Source organism: Elgaria multicarinata, chromosome 3 (genome assembly GCF_023053635.1).
Source record: "Elgaria multicarinata webbii isolate HBS135686 ecotype San Diego chromosome 3, rElgMul1.1.pri, whole genome shotgun sequence".
Classification (NCBI taxonomy): Eukaryota; Metazoa; Chordata; class Lepidosauria; order Squamata; family Anguidae; genus Elgaria; species Elgaria multicarinata.
The window spans coordinates 18,053,173-18,071,667 of record NC_086173.1 but is presented as its reverse complement, the minus strand read 5'-3'; the positions used below and the strand labels follow the sequence as shown (position 1 = coordinate 18,071,667).

The 18,495-nt window shown below is 44.9% G+C and overlaps 2 protein-coding genes across 6 annotated transcripts in view; one reads left to right on the top strand and one right to left on the bottom strand.

Annotated features, from left to right (window-relative positions):
• Positions 1-3,806: 3,806 nt before the first annotated feature.
• LOC134394230 (HAUS augmin-like complex subunit 6) lies at positions 3,807-13,606 on the top strand. Of its 5 annotated transcripts, XM_063119494.1 has the most exons (6): positions 3,807-4,025; positions 5,218-5,313; positions 6,270-6,348; positions 7,329-7,461; positions 11,146-11,254; positions 12,778-13,606. In XM_063119494.1, the coding sequence occupies exons 1-5, from the start codon at positions 3,883-3,885 to the stop codon at positions 11,226-11,228; spliced, it is 534 nt and encodes a 177-aa protein (XP_062975564.1). In that variant the 5' UTR covers positions 3,807-3,882; the 3' UTR covers positions 11,229-11,254; positions 12,778-13,606. The 5 variants fall into 5 exon arrangements, with proteins under 5 accessions (XP_062975564.1, XP_062975563.1, XP_062975559.1 ...); XM_063119493.1 differs by lacking the exon at positions 12,778-13,606 and having other exon boundaries at positions 11,146-11,508; XM_063119489.1 differs by lacking the exons at positions 11,146-11,254; positions 12,778-13,606 and adding an exon at positions 8,172-8,771.
• Positions 11,485-18,495, bottom strand: part of LOC134394222 (kinesin-like protein KIF11) — a 33,269-nt gene continuing 26,258 nt past the window's right edge. The window contains exons 14-15 of the mRNA XM_063119475.1: positions 16,898-17,072; positions 11,485-11,724 (exon numbers count right to left, since the gene is read on the bottom strand). Coding sequence (XP_062975545.1) covers positions 11,528-11,724; positions 16,898-17,072 — 372 coding nt within the window. The 3' untranslated portion in view covers positions 11,485-11,527. The remainder of the gene's footprint in view (positions 11,725-16,897; positions 17,073-18,495) is intronic.

Here is an 18,495-nt window from a genome sequence, read left to right as displayed (position 1 = left end):
CCTGGTGAAATTTCCTCTTCATCACACCAGTTAAAGCTGCAGGTGCCCTGCCCTGCCCTCTTTTAAATCTGGGCACTCTACTATAGCTCCTGCACCTTTAACAGTTGTGATATAGAGGGAATTTCCCCAGGTTCTCCATATATACAAATGACACCTGCTGAAATTCCCTTTTCTATGCAACTGTTAAAGATACAGGAGCCCTGTCCTCCTTTTCATATGGTCAGCCTAGCTTCAGCCCCACTTCTTGACCTGCAATCTAAACTATGAACTACATCGCAGGGCTAAGGCCAGTGGAGGTTCCGATTTCAGTGGGACTGCAAATCCAGAACCAACTAGAACCCTAAAAGAGCTATCCAAAGGTGTTGAACTAGTCCCCAAAATAGATGCAGCGCCTCGGATAGATTCATTAGAGTCCTGGCTGGTTTTGACTGAAATCCAGAGTGGATTCACAGCTCCATTGAAATCAGACCATCCAGTGTCTCAGTTACAGCTCTTACAGTTATCGCTTTGGGGATAAGAGACCGTATTGGCATTGGCAGGGGGATTCTTTCAGAACATTTCAATTTATCTTTCCTACTAATTTTTGTTGGGATGTGGGAAAACACACGTCTTCGCGAAAATACTGGCTTCGTGTTTTTGTTTCTTTTCATTATCGTCAATAGAAAGCTCCCACTTCCGCCCCGGGTGGTGGAAAAAAGAGAGGGCCTTCTCAATGGTGGCACCCCAGTTGTGGAATATTTTCCCCAGAGAGGTCTGCCTGACACCTACTTGATTGTCCATTTGGGGTCAAACAAAGACCCATTTATTCTCCTGTGCTTTTAAGACACCATTTCATTCTTGCTGACTGTTTTATGTGGCTTTTATGATTTGGTGGCCTTTTACTTTATTGCTTTCATACTTAAATTGTTTTTTTTCCTTGTAAACTCCCCTGACAATATGAGGAAATGCCATGTATGTATTTTTAAAAACAATAACCAGAATTCTAGTTGTCCTCCTTTATTCCTCAAGCTGCCCTCCATAGTCACAACCTAATCTTCCAGAAGAGACAGAAGAACTGCCTTTGAATCAGCCCTGTTCAGACCGGAAGTGGGGGCTCATTGGTCTTCATGTCCGCTTCCTGTTGAAGGTGTGCTGGAGACTACGCTCTCCTCCACATCCCGTCAACATCTGAGGTGAAATTGGTTGGCATGCAGGAGATGAGAAGGGCCTTCTGGGCGCTGCCACTTGGCTGTAGGACTCCATGCCTGGGGAAACCCGCTTTGCCCTCTCCTTGATGGCCTTCGACTGCATCAGGAACATTGCTTTATTTTCGCAGACATCTGGCTTGTTGAGATGTTGATTAGGAACACCAGGAGCTGCCTTATAGTGGCCGTGAAGCCATCTAGTTCAGCACTGCCTGCGGCTAGACACTGGGCCACACTGGCTTTCTCGGATAAGGACAGGTCACCTGTTAACATCTCCATGAAGGTCCACGAAACAAGCGTGATAAGGACAAGTAAAACCGGATGAGGGCCACTGCTCCACTTGCTCAGCTCTCCTTCCTTCTGTGGAACTGACGTGGCCACAACTAACGTTGTTTCTGTTCATTTGGGGCCTGTTAAGGTCACAGCTTCTCCTGTCTTTTATTATGACAAATGTTTGAAAAAAACAGCACCACCGTCAACCATCCCAGACAGATGGCTTCTAATGTTACCAATCAAAAAGCATTGTTTCTTTAAAAAAAATTATTTTAATTTGTGGAAAGAAAAAAAGACAGAGGAAATGTATAAACAGAAGACAAGTGCCTTAAAATTCCGTGAATGAGGCAGTGCAAGAGTCTCATCAGAAACAACCAGAAAATGGAGGGACGGGCCAGGAAGAAGACCTTTGGATAATAGCATGTGGATGCTGAAAACAACCGAAAGAAAATCATGAGAAGAGTTGCAATGAATGACTGCAAGAAAGAGAAACCGTTCAGGAATGCCCGGCCTGTGCCTGCCTGGTGCCCTCAGGCCCCACCCATTGGGCTAGAAACAAGCAGCTAGTCCATGATGCAGCAGGATGGCTAGGCCGAGATAAAGTTATCTCCAGAGGCCAGGCGGCAGTGCTGGTGGTGGAAAAGGCTGTGGGGCCTATCATCATATGCTCTTTTTTTCTGCACGGCAGCAACTGGGCTGCCTCACTTAGGATCCGGGATGTTTCTTAAGGAGGAAAAATACTTCTTGCCTTCGTGCTTGAGAAGAGAAAGGCCACAATCCCACAGCACACTAGAGCACACACCACAGGGACTCCAATGCCTGCATGGAACTTTGTGGGGAGGATGCGTGGGCATACATACACACATCGCCGGGTGTTTGCTGTGCTTCACAACCACACTGGGGACCCCCTCTTGTGTGCACAGACAATCCTGCGATATAGAATTGGATGCATGGAGCTCCTGCACATATGAAGCTCTGCATACACATGGAACAGCCACAGAGGTCCTGACTGTAGCCAATGTTCGCTATTATTATTTTACTTATTACATTTGTATGCTGCCCCATAGCCGAGGCTCTCTGGGCAGTTTACAGAGGATAAAAACACTTAACAAAAACATACAATTTAAAACCACAAAAACAAGCAAAACCAAACCCAGGCTAATTACATATTACTAAATGCCTGGGAGAAGAGAAAAGTCTTGACCTGGCCCCTCAAAAGATAACAATGTCGGTGCAGGTGGGCCTCGTCAGGGAGATTGTTCCACAATTGGGGGGCCACCACAGAAAAGGCCCTCTCTCTTGTTGCTGTCCTCCGAGCTTCCCTCAGAGTAGGCACCTGGATGAGGACCTTAGATGTTCAGAGTTTAGATAGAGCCTTGGGAAGAGGTTCTAATGGGGGTTGGGGCAGATTTGAGTCAGTCCTAGGCCCTCCCCTCCCCACAGATTCCTTTGCCTCCCCCCCCTCATGCCCCCTTTCCTTTTATTGTTTCACGTTCCCCTCTTTTGCAGTTAGGCTCAGCTGAGCCTGCAGAATGCCGATGGCTTCAGATAAATTATTGCTGCTTCCGTCCAACGAAGCTTGCTTCTGAAGCGTCAGAAATGATGGACTTCTTAGATCAAATCATCAAAACCACACGCTTTTGTGTAACTTGCACATTTTTTTGTTTTCCCTGCTCAAGAAGAACTGGCAGCTTTGGAGTTACTGGGCTGGGGAAAGCTGGGTTTTCACCCCCCAGGATAAATGGGCAACAGTGAGCTGCCCCCAAGCCCCGTCAAGAAAACGAGGGAGAAGAAGGCCTGAATCACTCCAGGTGGAGCTAAGAGAATGACAGAAAATGGTTTGGAAGAGTGACCTCATAAACCCTGGCATGGGTCCAAGCAGATAGAAAGGAACAGGCTCAAAGGGCACAGCCAAGCTACTGGGGAACCAATAACCAATTTCTGGTGGACCAGAACTTAGGCCCAGAGGCCAAATGCGGCCTTCCCGGGGTTGCCCAGATAGTAGGGTGACCATATGAAAAGGAGGCCAGGGCTCCTGTATCTTTAACCATTACATTGAAAAGGGAATTTCAGCAGGGGTCCTTTGTATATACGGAGAAGCTGTTGAAATTTCCTCTTCATCAAGCTGCAGGTGCCCTGCCCTGCCCTCTTTCAAATCTGGGCCCTCTACTATAGCCCCTGCACCTTTAACTGTTGATTGGTGGATGCGCCCCTCGCTCTATTATGACGTCTTCCCTGCCCTTCTATTTCTGTGTGGCGGCAACAGTGTTCACCGAAGCTGCATCGAGAAGGATGTGAGAGGAGCGGCAGGCGGACTGAGAGGGACGCCGACACTGGGGCGTAGCCGCTCGCCGTTGAGTCGAGTCGAGCCGCTGCTCGTGGGGACCGAGGGCTTTCACCGAGCTGCTCTGGTTACGCTGCGGAGATGAGCGCGCGGCGTCCGCCTCCTGCCTGGGAGAAAGAGCATCTCTGGTTCTACCTTCTGGCGCTGGACTTCGATCCCACGGGAGCCGCCGCCGCCGCCGCCGCCGCCGCGGCAAAAATTCCCACCCACCTCCGTCTGGGCGTGTGAGTAAGAGAGGGGCGTGGCCGCTTCGTGGACAGGGTTCCGCCCGTCAGTTCTCTGCCCGCTCTGATCATCCCTTTTAGGAAATCAGTAGTGGTTTAAGGAATGTATTAGTATTTTTATTAACTTATTTCCCGCAGAGGCGGAAGCTTTTTGGGTGGGTGCTGCAGGGAACTCTTCTGTTACGAAGTCATTTTGTCTGTGGGGTGGTCGCTCCCGTCTGCAAAGTCGGTGCTGATATACCATGAACACTTTTGTGAAAGGGACAGGTGAAATGCTTCCCCTTGCTCCATTTCTTTAAGAAGAACTGCTGTTGTGAACGTGGGGACGGGGACTGTTGTACAGGGGTGTCTAATGGCCAAAAGGACTGCTTAAAATTGAGTAAATGTGCCAGAGGCATCCTAGTGCAGCCCTCTGTCAGGGAAATACAGGTGGTATTTTGCCATGGGAACTAAAATTAGCCAGTTGCTTCTTTATGTAGGATAATATGGAGATATGAGGATGGTTATGTTAGCAGCCTCGGGCCCCTTCTGAGAGGGAAACAAGGCGGGATATAAATGTAATAAATAAATAAATAAATAAATGAGACATTTGGGAGAATGTGCTGATCAGAGATGGGGGCAGTTTTTCTTTCCCCCTCCCCTTGCCTTAGTGTGAGGTAATCTAGTTGTGTGTTTAGAATGAAACTGCAGCTTGAGTCAGATAGTGGGAAAGAATTTTGGGGGTATGTAAGCTACTTGTATTTTGGATTGCTGGCTGTATCCACAGAAATTTGATGTGGGAGCTGTGGGCTTTGGCTGTCAGAATATTTGAGCTGAACTTCCACCAATGCTCAACCTGCATATTTGTAGATAAATGCAAATATTACAAAATGCCAATAAGCCTTCATTGACCTCCTTCCAAATGAAACTAAACCTAATTAAACGCTGTGCCCCTGGAGCTTCTCAAAGCTTGGAGAAGTGTGGTGCATGTACACATTATGAGTTTCTACTTATCACGATGCTGTTACAGGACTCCTAGGTGGAAAAGGAGGCAGTCGTGATGGGTTCCCTTGTATTGTGCTTGGATTCTGAATTTCTTTTACAGTGACATTTATGAACTGCCCAGAGAGCTTTGGCTATTGGGTGGTATAAAAATGTAAGAAATAAATAAATAAATAATTTCATAGCTACTCTTCCCATCTTTTTTTAACAGGAACATGTCTGATAAACCAAACAGAGATGCATTTCATATTGTTGCATGGTTCTTGTTTTCAAAATTGGACCCATCACGTTGTAATGAGATATTCAGGTGAGTGTCATCTTTCACTGATAGCATTAAACAATTTTTATTACATGGGTCTTTCGAAAGGGTTTTTTAAAATTTATTTACTGACATAACACAACTTTTGGCTGGTCTTGCTAGCAAAGCCAAAAGTTGTGGTTGCAAGGACCTGGGTTGGTCTTGCACATCAGTGTTCTGCTACTTGGAAATAAGTTGCAAGATCTTCGCTGAGAATTGTACCCAGAAAAATGTGTATAAGATTGCAACTTAATACAAGGAATAGGTGCAGCAGATTTTTAAAAGAAGAGATAGGTCTACTAAAAACTTGTTTTCCTGGTACATCAAATTCCTGCTTGAACAAAAAATGTCACAACTAGTTTATGGAACCATGACAGGGAGTTCTGTAATGTGTTACCTGGATTCTAGATGCTGTCTCTGGTGTCTTGACTAGTTGTGCCTCTTTTTCTGATGGGACATGAAGAAAAGTCCCTCCAGCAGATACTAAAGAGTGGGCAGCCTCATATGGGATGAGAGACTGACTTGGGCACAAGCCATTCAGTGCTTTAAAGGTTATGACCAGCACCTTGAATTGTGTTTGCAAGTGGTCTGGAAATCAGTGCAGCTGTTGTAAAATAGGTATCATGTAAAATAGGTATCAAGGGCAAGCACCAACCAAAATTCTTAATACTGCATTTTGGACCAGCTGAAGTTTCTGGAGACTTCAAAGGCACATTGCACCAGTGTGCTATCATTTAGTACTATCAAAACCTGCCTCAAAATGCACTACAGCTGTAACTATATGTCAGTCTACCATGTGTGAAGCACTTTTGAGGTTATTTACAGTAAACATGCAATAACTTGCTAGTACAGATGCGCTCAGACAATACCAAGAGCTTTTGTATTGCTAGATTTTGAGGAGGATATGTCTGTTTCCTGAAATGTTTGTTGAAATTCTCTTCTTTCCTTTCCCTGGGAATGGAAAGATTTTGTTTTCCTCCCCCAGATAAAAAGGCAGATTCTGAATTCAGGAAGCAATGTTATGAATGGCTAAGAAGAATTTCAGTAAGTATTGGTAAGAATGAAAGGTGTCCACATGTTTGTCCCTTACATGTTGATGTATGCCTGTGCTTTGGTGGTTATGGAAATTACCTTCACAGTTTGTGCTCTGACCTTCTTGACAGTGAGGGAGAGAATTTTCTGCTCATAGATTGTTCTGTCTGTACCTTTTTACCTTCCCAAGCTATTAGACAGCTAGGAAAAACACATGTCATTCAAGATGACAGTAGAAGAGAATTCAGAAGAAACACATTGAGGAGAGCCAGAAAACAGTGTGAAGGAGAGAAGGGTCTCCCCTCTCTTATATGTTTGGTCCCTTAACTTGGTTATTTACTTAAAGAGTGGTGTGGCTGCCCACCAGCCCCAAAGTATCTGGCCAGTAAAACTTGTCATCCAGGATCAGAAAATTAGTATGGCCTGGTTCAGACATCATGCTAAACCATGCTGCTTAACCACAAAACGGTTGAGGGAATGCATTGAGGTTAATGCATTCCCTTAACCATTTTGTGGTTAAGCGGCATGGTTTAGCATATTGTCTGAAGCAGGCCACTGTCTCTTAATACTCTTTTATTTCGTTCTCATTTGGGTCCTTTTAAAATACGGTGTTGAGCATAATCCTCTGCTTGGAATATGTGGGGTTGGAGTTAAAACGCCTATTGCTAGCATGCAGTCATGCTGATTGGGATCCAGCACAACAGAAGCTGTTACTCTAGTGCTAGTCTTTGCCATAGCAAAAAGGTAACGTGGAAGGGCACTTCCGTGGCACAGAGGGGAAGGGGTATCATGCCCTGTGGGTACTAGGGTGGCTGCTTCACCTTGTGCAACCCTCAGTTGTGGTAACGCCAGGCATAGCAAGGAGGTCAAAGCTGTTTGGCACTGCTTTGTTTGCCAGTTGTACTGGTTATGGGGAATACAAGCAGGCATTACTAAAAATAATCTAAAAGTTCGCTTTTTCAAATGTATTCGTAATCCATTTACTTTCCTAGGATGAATGTGGAAACAACTTTCCTCCAGTTTTTGCATCATTATTCCTTTCTCCTGGTGGACCTACGTTCATTCATTTAATGTTCCACTTTGCCAGATATGTCTTAATGCATCACATTAAAGCAGATTCTTCAGGTAAGCCGTAGTGTATGATGCTGTTCTTGGAATGTTTTCTCTTCCAGGATGGCACATGCTCTAATTTGGAGGAGTTTATGCTGTTAAGGAATTTTGCCGCATAAATGCAGAACCCCTGTAAGTTGTAGTGGTTATGAAGACGTGCAGGGAGAGCCCCCACTTTTTTTTAAAAAAGGAGTGTGTTTTAGAATGCTTCTAGCATTCTCCTGCTGCATGGGAAGATGTGCATGGCTATAGCTTCATCTTCATGCAGAGTAAATTTTCTTGGTCAGTAGAAATGCCCCACTTTGTCCTGGTCCTGTGTGGCCTCATGAAGCATCTAGCCTTACTACTAGGTGACAGCTCCCATTCACTGTTTAAAGAATCCTGCTGTCTACTGATGTAAGCAGCAAATTGGCATGGGTCAACCTACAGGAGGATCCCTTTAGCATAACAGTACGACTCAGATGGTTCATAAGGCAATGCAGGACCAGGAGGGGATCTACACATCGTTGTGAAGGTGCTTCAGTGCGCCTTTTTAAAGTATGTACCTAAATGAGTCGCCTCTTTCTTTACTGCTTCATGCGCCTTTTCTTTTGTTTCATTTCGTCTGAGCGGTTCACACTTCCGTCTCTTCTGTCCCAAGTGGGCGTTTCTTAGGGGCTGGCTTTGGGGGATGCTTGTGATGTTCTCCCTTGCTCCCCCCCTTTTAAAAATTCCTCACATCCCAGAATTCCCTGTTTGGGTCGTTGTGATCTTTGTGGAGAAGATGGAGTCCATGGATAGCCAAACGGAGTTACTCTGCACCATGGCAGTTTCGATCAATGTACTCCTATGTGCTCTTCGAGCACTGTCTGTGCTCGAGGATGAGTACTGGCATCGCCGGTCGCAACTCCGAAAAATCTTCAAAATGCACCACAGACGGAGGATGCTGTTCTTGCAGCAGCTTGAGCAGGACAACAGCCTTTTGGTGTTAGGCACCGAGTTCATTAGTCTCCCTGCTGTTTTCAGATGCTACTGGGTCCGTCCCAGTAGCAAGGACTGGTGGGAGAATTTAGTTTTAAAAGTCTGGAATGATGAAAGGTGGATTGAGAGCTTCAGGATGAGTCGAGCCACACTGTTTGAAATCGTTGCTGAGCTGACTCCAGCACTCCAGAGGAACCAGACGGCCATGAGGGAGCCACTTTCCGTCGCTAAGCGTGCTGCCATTGGAATTTGGAAGCTGGCTAACCCTGCGTTCTATAAAAATGCAGCAGAGCAGTTTGGGGTTGGCCGTGTAAGGGATGGGTAAATGGAACTGGGGATGGCCTGTCTTTGAACGTGTTAATTTTATTGTTATGGTTCATAGGAAAAGGGAGATAAGCGGCCCAGCTGCATGGGGGAGAATGGTGAAGCCAGGAACCGCTTGAGGCATGTCCGCCCGTCCTTGAGAGAAATTAACATCTCAGGCGGAGGTGTGAAAGATCTACGTATGAAAAGCCAAGGGGAGGGGGGAAGGAGTTGGAGAAAAGAAACTATAAAGCATACTTTGTGGGGGGAGTTCAGGCGGCTGGCTGACTCCATGGCTGGGTGATGTATGAACTGTAGTTTTAGTTTTCTGGCTTGCTTTTTCTGGGTTCATGTTTTAATAGTTTTTGGTATGCTAATCCCATGTAACCTACCCGTTTCCAAATAAATGGTCTTAAACCTTCAAGCTGTGAGCGTTTGTTCTGGGGATCTGTGCTAAATCCAGTCCAAGGGCCGGCTTTTGCTGGTGCGTGCTTCCTTTACAGGCCGCTCTACAGTTGGCGAAATCGTTAATAAGGATGCGCATATCTGCATATTTGTTTAATATGCTGTTTACAGAACAGCGGCTAGTGTGCATATAGTCTATAGGCAAACCTCAAATCCGGAGGGAAAAGCAGCATCCATTTTTCCTGTTCACCTTTCCCGCCAGCGCGGAGGGGGGAGGGGGGAGGGGGGACGTTTTCATTTCACTCAGTGGTTCCCTCTTTTGCCTTTCCCATTTTTAATTTTTTTTAAATCGTTATTAAGGATGGGCATATCTGCATATTCTATAGGCAACCCACGAATCTGGCGGGAAAAGCAGCATCCAAAAGCAACTCCACTCAGAGGCTACTGCCTGTTCATTGGATCTGTTGTGGGAAGAGACTTGGGTTGACTGCAGTCGAGAGAGACAACATTGTTCTGACTCATTGGGGGTGTTCAGGCTATCAGTGGGTTGTTGTCCCCACACATGCCAGCTGCATGACCAGAATTCCCTTATTTTTCATGTCGTGAGTTTGCTGTGTTGTCCAAACCCAATGCACAATGCGGGCATTGTATGTTTTGACTCATCCTACAACCAATAACGCAAGGCAGTTTTTCAGTGGAAAAAAATGGATGATGCCATGTGAAATTTACATGTGAAAAAGTCAAGATTCTTTACCGCTGAAAAGTTAAAAGAAGAAGAGAGGAGCTGGTCATCCTTTAGTTAAAGTTCTTTTTAAGGACCCCTGTAACTGTCCAGAATAAGTGCCAGTCCAAAGCAGGTGTGAAAAAATGCCACCTTGTTCTGAGACAAACCCTTGGTGGCAGGTTTCAACCTCCACATTCCTCAGACAACAGCATCCTAAGACAATTACAAAAGAAGTACTATCACCCTGGATGGGATATGCTTGCCTTGTTCCTCAGATAATTTGTTACAAAGCATTGTACTCAAAAGGAAGTTTCCATTAGAAAAAAGGGGTTAATTCTATAGTGGTGGACAAAGTCGTGCTTGAGCAGTAACCCTACAAAAAGTTTTTATTGGCATAAAACTGGTGAAACAATGGCCTTTGTGAACAACTGGCCTGTACTATCTCAGAGGGCAGACTCTCTGAGCTGACTTAGGAGTATACATTCTTTGACACACTTGCTCAGGATACATTTAGAAATCTTCTATCGCAAGGAGCCTGTTCAAGACACAATTATGGAACCCAAGAGAACACAACCCTTCAATCCTCTGCAAATAAACCTCAAGGACTCTCCTTCTATCCAGATGTTGCTCCTTGAGGCTGAGTGTGGGCAAAAGAAAAAAGAAAAAGGATTAGCATTTGGTTACTATGAAAGTTGACCTTGGGAAGAGCTGGATCTTGTCTTGATTGAACATGCAGAGATCCTCATGGGCCAACAGGGACCCTACTTTCTCACTGCACTGCAGTTGTGGATAACTTGTTTCCCCTTAACAAGGCACATGTATTTCAACAGTGATGGTGTCGGTGCAACACAAGTGCATGACAACTCTGGATTATTGATTGAAAGATCAGAAGAGCAAGGCTGATCACTTCCAGCTATACTAGAAAAGGCAATGGTGGTGAAAATATGTACAAAAAAGAACCCTAAAGGCAACCACCATAGAAACAAATTCAACACATTGAATTAAATAGTCATTCAAACAATTATTCTACTCCAAGAAATTTTTTACTAAAGTAACCTCTTAACAATACAATGCTACTACCACATGTATAACATTTCATTACATATCCATGATATTCAACACCTGTGTAGCATTTTAGTATCCAAACCCATCAACATTCAAACACATTTAACACTTGAATCTAAATCATTCATTATAAGAAGGCCAAAATTATTTGTTTAACAAGGTTCATGCTGTAAGGAAGGGGTAAATTCATACTGGAATGGCTGTTTTTAATATGTTAAATTATTTTATTGTTATGGTTTTAGGAGCGGAACAGATAAGCGGCCAGCTGCATGTGGGCGTTCGGGTACATCCTGGAACCACTTGGGGCAAGGCCGACTGGCCTTGAGCGAAATTAACATCTCTGGGGAAGGTGTGAACGATCTTCGCAAGGAGAGCCGAAGGGAGGGGGGAAAGAGCAAGAAAAGTTTCTATAAAGGGTTTTCTTTGAATGGGGGCTTTTGTTCTGAGTTGGCTGACTCCATGGCTGGGTGACATATGATATTGCAACTTAGTTTCTAGTTTGCTTGGTCTGGGTTCTCTTATGTAACTGCATGTATTATAGTTTTAGAATGCTAATCCTGTATTTCCTACCCTTATCCTGAATAAATTTGGGCTTAGCCCTCCAACCTGTGAGCTGTGTGCTTTTTATTCTGGGGATCTGTGCAAAATCCAGTGGAAAGGCCAGCTTAGCTGGGGCGTACTTCCTTTACACATGCTATTCCTTGTTTCGAAATATCTTCTTCCAAAACGCTGGTCCTTGTACTCGCCAACAGGCAGTGGAAAGCTGACGAAATTTGTCTTTATAAAGTTTTTCAACATGAGAACATCTTCCAGAATTTTATCTATACAATATACAAAAGGCTAAATTAGCTATACTTCAACTAAATCCACATTGGATAATGCCGTTATGTATTATTTACACATTATTTAACATAACAAGAAGATAACACAAAACTAAGACCTTGCATACATACCAAAACAGTCGACAGTCTTTCGCTTAATCACACTGACTATCTGTTCCTCAGCTGGCATAGAACAGCGTTTGCTCAGTTAATTAAATAATGAATCAGACTAGATCTCTCAACAGAGGCTTCAGATCTTAAAGTGAAATCCACCACTCAAACCTAAGTTACCAAGAAAGAAGAAAAATCCAAACTGGAATTTAGACCCTGTGGGACCACTGTATTCAACCTAAATATCCATTGAGCCTCTTTTCTAAGTAAAATATCATCATAACATTGCCAATTATACTTGTGTGCATAAACTCTATTACCAGAAACCTAAAATCATTACATCCATGTCCTTTCTCCATAAAATGTTGCACAAGGGGTGCCTCCACAATTTGATGTTTAATCTTGGATCTATGTTCCAGTATTCTTATCCTCACTGCACGTGTCGTTTTACCAATGTAAATAAGGCCACATGGACACATGATCAAATAAATTACCCTTTTTGTGGCACAGTTTGAAAAATGATCCAAATCAAAACGACGATGATCCATAGGATGTATGAAAGTTTTCGTTTCCAAAGCCAATGCACACCCAGAACATCCTCCACATTTAAAATGTCCAAAAATAGAATCCACTCTCCTTGTGGGCTGGTCAACATCAGTATGTATCAATAAATCCTTTAGATTCCTGGAACGTTTTAAACCAAAATATGGAAAATCACTGCAACCTGGAAGATCCTTGACAATATGCCAATGTTTCTTAATTATGTTGTTAATGGGATACACCAAATGTGAATAAGTAAATGAACATGTTAATCTATTTACAGATGGAATGATCCTATGTGATGTTAAAGATGATCGTGGTACCAATGCTGCTCTCCTTTCTGCTGAATAAACCACTAAAAGAGGGTAGCCCCTATGAACCAATTGTCGTCTTAAATTCAATTTACTCGTCATATAATCACGCGGATTTGAAGAATTCCTCTTTAAGCGTAAATATTGTCCATAAGGTAAATTCCTCAATAGACCCGGTGAATGATAAGAAGAAAAATGCAGCAAGGAATTTCGATCAGTAGGTTTTGTGTAAGGTTTAACATATAATGTATTCTGTTCGCGATACACTACCGTGTCCAAAAATGACAATTCACATTTGTCCATATGCGATGAAAATTTTATACTTGCATGAATGGTATTCATCCAGTTGCAAAATTCCTGTAATGTATGTTCATCATTGTAAATTAGAAAAATGTCATCAATAAAGCATTTGTAGAACAAAATATTATGATAAAATGGATTAGTATTGGAATTACAAATAACAGAATCCTCTAAATGTGCCATAAACAAATTGGCTACACTTGGGGCGAATGGACTGCCCATAGCAACCCCTTTAATCTAAAAATAAAATTGATCAGAAAACCTAAAGTAATTTTTTTCAATTATAATATCCACAAGGTTAAGTAGAAACAATGTTGGTGGATGAAGGTTAGATCTCTTATCAAGAACAGTTGTTATGACCATGCGTGATTCATCGTGTGGAATATTAGTATATAACGAATTTTGTTCTACAAACGCTTTATTGATATTTTTTAGTCTGAATCAGACTAGATCTCTCAACAGAGGCTTCAGATCTTAAAGTGAAATCCACCACTCAAACCTAAGTTACCAAGAAAGAAGAAAAATCCAAACTGGAATTTAGACCCTGTGGGGCCACTGTATTCAACCTAAATATCCATTGAGCCTCTTTTCTAAGTAAAATATCATCATAACATTGCCAATTATACTTGTGTGCATAAACTCTCTCTATTACCAGAAACCTAAAATCATTACATCCATGTCCTTTCTCCATAAAACGTTGCACAAGGGGTGCCTCCACAATTTGATGTTTAATCTTGGATCTATGTTCCAATATTCTTGTCCTCACTGCACGTGTCGTTTTACCAACATAAATAAGGCCACATGGACACATGATCAAATAAATTACCCTTTTTGTGGCACAGTTTGAAAAATGATCCAAATCAAAACGACGATGATCCATAGGATGTGTAAGGAAGGGGTAAATTCATACATGGAATAGCTATTCTTAAAATATGTTAAAGTGTTCTATTGTTATGGTTTTAGGAGCGGAGTAGATAACCGGCCGGATGTATGGGGGCGTTCTGGTACTTCCTGGAACCGCTTGGGGCTAGGCCGGCCGACCTTGAGAGAAATTAACATCTCTGGAGAGGTGTGAAAAGATCATCGCAGGGAGAGCCGAAGGGAGGGGGAAAGGAGTGGAAAAAGTATCTGGTATACTTTGAAAGGGGTTTTTTGTTCTGAGTTGGCTGACTCCATGGCTGGGTGACATATGATATTGTAACTTAGTTTTTAGTTTGCTTGGGTCTGGGTTCAATATATATCTGCATGTATCTATAGTTTTAGTTGCTAATCTTGTTTACTTACCTCTTTCCTAAATAAATTGGGCTTAAACCTCCAAACTGTGAGCTGTGTGCATTTTGTTCTGGGGATCTGTGCAAAATCCAGTGGAAGGCCAGCTTGGCTGGGTCCAGTCTCCTTTACATGGTGGGCAGCGCTGGGATTCGACACAGATCCGGAGGAACAGAACGCTGGCAGGAAAAGGAGAGCAGTGAAGCAGAGAATTGAACCCAGGCTAAGCAAAAGTGGTTAGGCCAGCCAAGGATGTCTCAGGATCAAGGAGCTCCAGCTCCAGGAGTAGAGTGGTTATCTCAGAGTCAGGGAGCAGAAGCTCCAGGAGTAGAAGTTGGGGGGCTGAACCATCAGGAAGGAGCGGTAGGGGAGTCCAGTCTGTCCACTTTAGAGTGGGGGATGCAAGAGTCACCCGGCTCCGAGGGAGGAGCCCGGAGACGGTTTGCGGCACAACTTTGGAGGCCAGAGGAAGAGCGGGAAAGAGCGTGGTTTGAGCGTGAGCCAAGGATGTCACTCCTGGCGATGCTGCTGGCAGGAGACACTCCAGGAATGCCAATCCCGCAGTTGCCGATGACCCCGACGTTGGCAGTAACGTTGGAAGGGGACGCCAGGAGGGTGCAGGTCCCACGGCCATGAGGAACACCGCTGCCCCCACCCCCTCGTCCACCGAGAGAGGCGGACGGAAATGGCTCAGGGGTGAGGGCCGGAGGAGAAAGCGAGGAACGGAAGGTTCAACGGCTGTACGCGGAATGTATGGAACTGATGTCCCGACACCTGCGAATCGTGGAGAGAGAAAGGGGGGGACCCCCGGGCTGCGGTTCGACCGGCGGGCTTTTCCCATGTACCTGGAGGGAGATGATGTGGGAGCGTTCCTGGCTCTTTTCGAAGACATGTGTGACGAGTTGGGGGTCTTGCCAGCCCAGAGGATGAGTCTGTTACGTCCACAAGTGATGGGGACTTTGCGAGAAATTATAGCAACCATCCCGCGGGAGTTGCGCCACGACTACCTGTATTTCAAAAGTTTGGCCAAAGAACAATTTGCCTTGACAGCGGAGCATTGCCAGCAGAAGTTCCGCCAGTTAACCAGGAACCCAAAAGAGACTTTTGCTGCATTTGCCACCCAAATGATGACGGCTATGGAGGCTTGGATGGATGCCGAAGGGGTCCGGGACTTGAAGGGGGCCAAAGACCTGATGGCTAAGGAGCAACTCTACCGCCAGTTTCCCGAGAAATACAATGCGTGGGTGGGGGAAAAGAACCCCTCGACCCTGATGGAAGCGGCGAAAATGGCAGACTGGCTGCAGGCGTTCGAGTGGAAAGGAGCCGGGGGGACCCCGAAGACTCCAGATAAGCGTCCCAGCGGGGCGGCTGTAGAAAGGAAGGCGGCATGGCCTGGGAAGGAGCGCCGGGAGAAAAGCGGAGCAGTGGGGGGTGCTTTTACTGCAAAGAGCCAGGGCACCTGAAGAAAGAAAGCCATTTCTTTAACTGTATTAAGCAACTACGACAAAAAGACATTGTCAGTCTTCAAATATTACCAACTTGATTACAAAAACAAACACATCAACATATCTGCGAGTCATGTGAAGCCACAATCAAACTGATTATGAATTATTCTAAATTGCAGAAGATGGTTTCTGCCACTGATTTCTAGTTTTTATTGGATACCAGAAATCAGTTTTTGAAATCAAGCTCTCTGGAAATCAAGCTAGAATTTGCAGGCTCCCCAGATAAACAGCAAAAGCAGAAGTTCCTCCAAATAAACTAAACCAGAGAAAGAGAGAGAGAAGGGGAAAAAGCTTCAGTCACAGTGGGCTAGTTCACATGTAAAGCTAAACCATGATTTAGCACCACATAGACAATCCTCTCCAGCTCCAAGCAACGTCTCAGACTCATGCTCCACCTGACCCTCTCTGCTTCCTGTGCAGACAGAAAGGGGACTTAACAAGAACATAAGAAGAGCCATGCTGGATCAGATCAAGGGTCCATCTAGCCCAGCGCTCCATTCCCACCAGCTGTCAACCAGGGACCCACAAGCAGGACACGGTGCAACAGCAGCACCCCCACACACATGTTCCCTAGCAACTGGTATATATTCTGTTTCTGCTATTCCTGGCTTGTCATTATGGATAAACTAGAAATTGTGGTTTAAAATGAATTCTAGTTTGATAAACAAACCAGCCAAACATTCCATGGTTTAAAATGGGCTTGTTTAGCAATTAACTAGAGCCATAAAATGCTAAATCATGGTTTTGCATTATGTGCTGATGTGGACTATTGCCTATGGATAGATTCGGTGCGCAAGGCTCATGCCATGGGCAATCCTGCTAGCTTGGTAAAAGCAATAAGAAGCTGAGAGGGCATCCCCAACTGGCATAAGCTAAAAGACTCTACCAGCCTTGCTTCCACGAAGTAGATGGTACAAGTCACCTCTCCTTTTTGAGGGTGAAGTAGACAATTCACTCCCACTTCACCAGAAATGGATCACATGTATGGACTGATGCAAGCTTCAAAATTTAAAGAGCTACTTGGAATGCATCCAATTCTAACAGTGTAGGTTATAATCAAGGTATTGTAAGCATATTAACCACACAAAGGCCGGGAAAAGTCTAGGACAGTGAACTGTGTAACCTTGGTAGCAGTACCATGAAGTTTTTCTTCTGCGTTCTCCAAAGCTGATGCCACATACTCTTCTTCGACAAGAAGAACCTTGGTTGTTTCCAAGTGCTTCTGAGTGTCTTCCGGTTCTTTTTCCCTGAACTGTAGGTCTGTTTGGCACTTTTCCATTTCACTTCTTTGAACTGTGAATAACTCTGAGATCTGTATTAAGAGGAATTATTATTATATTATTATATTTATTTGTATCCCGCCTTTTGCCCAATGCTGGGCCTCAAGGCGGCCTTACAAAGTTTAAAATATACATGGAGGGGGGGCGGGGGAGGGAAACAAAACCATAAACAATAAAAAAAACACAACAAAATTATAAGACATTAACATAGATGGAGGGCTGGATTATTCTCCAAAGGCCTGCTTGAACAAAAAAGTTTTAGCCTGCTTCCGAAAGCCCATCAAGGAGGGAGCCAGCCTAGCTTCCCCAGGAAGAGAGTTCCAGAGCACCGGAGCAGCCACCGAGAAGGCCCTCTCCCATGTTCCCACCAAGCGTGCCTGTGAAGAAGGTGGGACTGAAAGAAGGGCTTCTCCAGAAGATCTCAAAGCACGGGCAGGCTCATAAGGGAGAATACGTTCTTTCAAATAACCTGGACCCGAACCATATAGAGCTTTATATAACCAGCACTTTGAATTGTGCCCGGAAACAGACTGGAAGCCAGTGGAGCTGTTTTAACAGGGGAGTTGTATGCTCCCTGTAACCAGCCCCGGTCAATCTGGCTGCAGCTCTTTGAACCAGCTGGAGTTTCCGAACACTCTTCAAAGGCAGCCCCACGTAGAGCACGTTACAGTAATCCAATCGGGATGTAACTAAGGCATGTGTCACCGTGGCCAGCTCCGATATCTCTAGGAACGGGCGCAGCTGGCGCACTAGCTTTGACTGTGCAAATGAACTCCTGGCCACTGCCGAAACCTGGGCATCCAGGCTCAGGGCTGAATCCAGAAGCACACCCAAGCTGCGGACCTGCGTCTTCAGGGGAAGTGTAACCCCATCCAACACAAGCTGAATCCCTATTCCCTGATCTGCCTTTCGACTGACCAGGAGCACCTCTGTCTTATCTGGATTAAGCTTCAATTTGTTCGCCCTCATCCAATCCATTACTGCCAACAAACAGCGGTTTAGCACAGAAACTGCCTCCTTGGAATTGGGTGAAAAGGAGTAGTAGAGTTGGGTGTCATCAGCGTACTGGTAGCACCGCACCCCATAACTCCGGATAACCTCTCCCAACGGTTTCATGTATATGTTAAATAGCATGAGGGACAAAACAGAGCCCTGAGGGACTCCACAGGCCAATGGCCAAGGAGTCGAACAGGAGTCCCCCAGTACCACCTTCTGGGTCCGTCCATCCAGGAAGGAATGGAGCCACTGTAAAACAGTGCCTCCAAGACCCATCCCAGCAAGGCGGCCCAGAAGGATACCATGGTCGATGGTATCGAACGCCGCTGAGAGGTCCAGCAGAACCAGCAGGGACACACTCCCCCTGTCCAGTTCCTGGCGAAGATAATCCACCAAGGCGACCAAAGCTGTTTCTGTCCCACAACCAGGCCTGAAGCCAGATTGAAATGGATCTAGATA

Bases quoted from the DNA above. Each gene is read 5' to 3' on its own strand.
- LOC134394230 (XM_063119489.1), top strand. From the start codon at position 3,883: ATGAGCGCGCGGCGTCCGCCTCCTGCCTGGGAGAAAGAGCATCTCTGG. The intron at 5,314-6,269 runs GTGAGTGTCATC...GGGAATGGAAAG, and splicing joins CGTTGTAATGAGATATTCAG to ATTTTGTTTTCCTCCCCCAG. The intron at 6,349-7,328 runs GTAAGTATTGGT...TTACTTTCCTAG, and splicing joins AATGGCTAAGAAGAATTTCA to GATGAATGTGGAAACAACTT.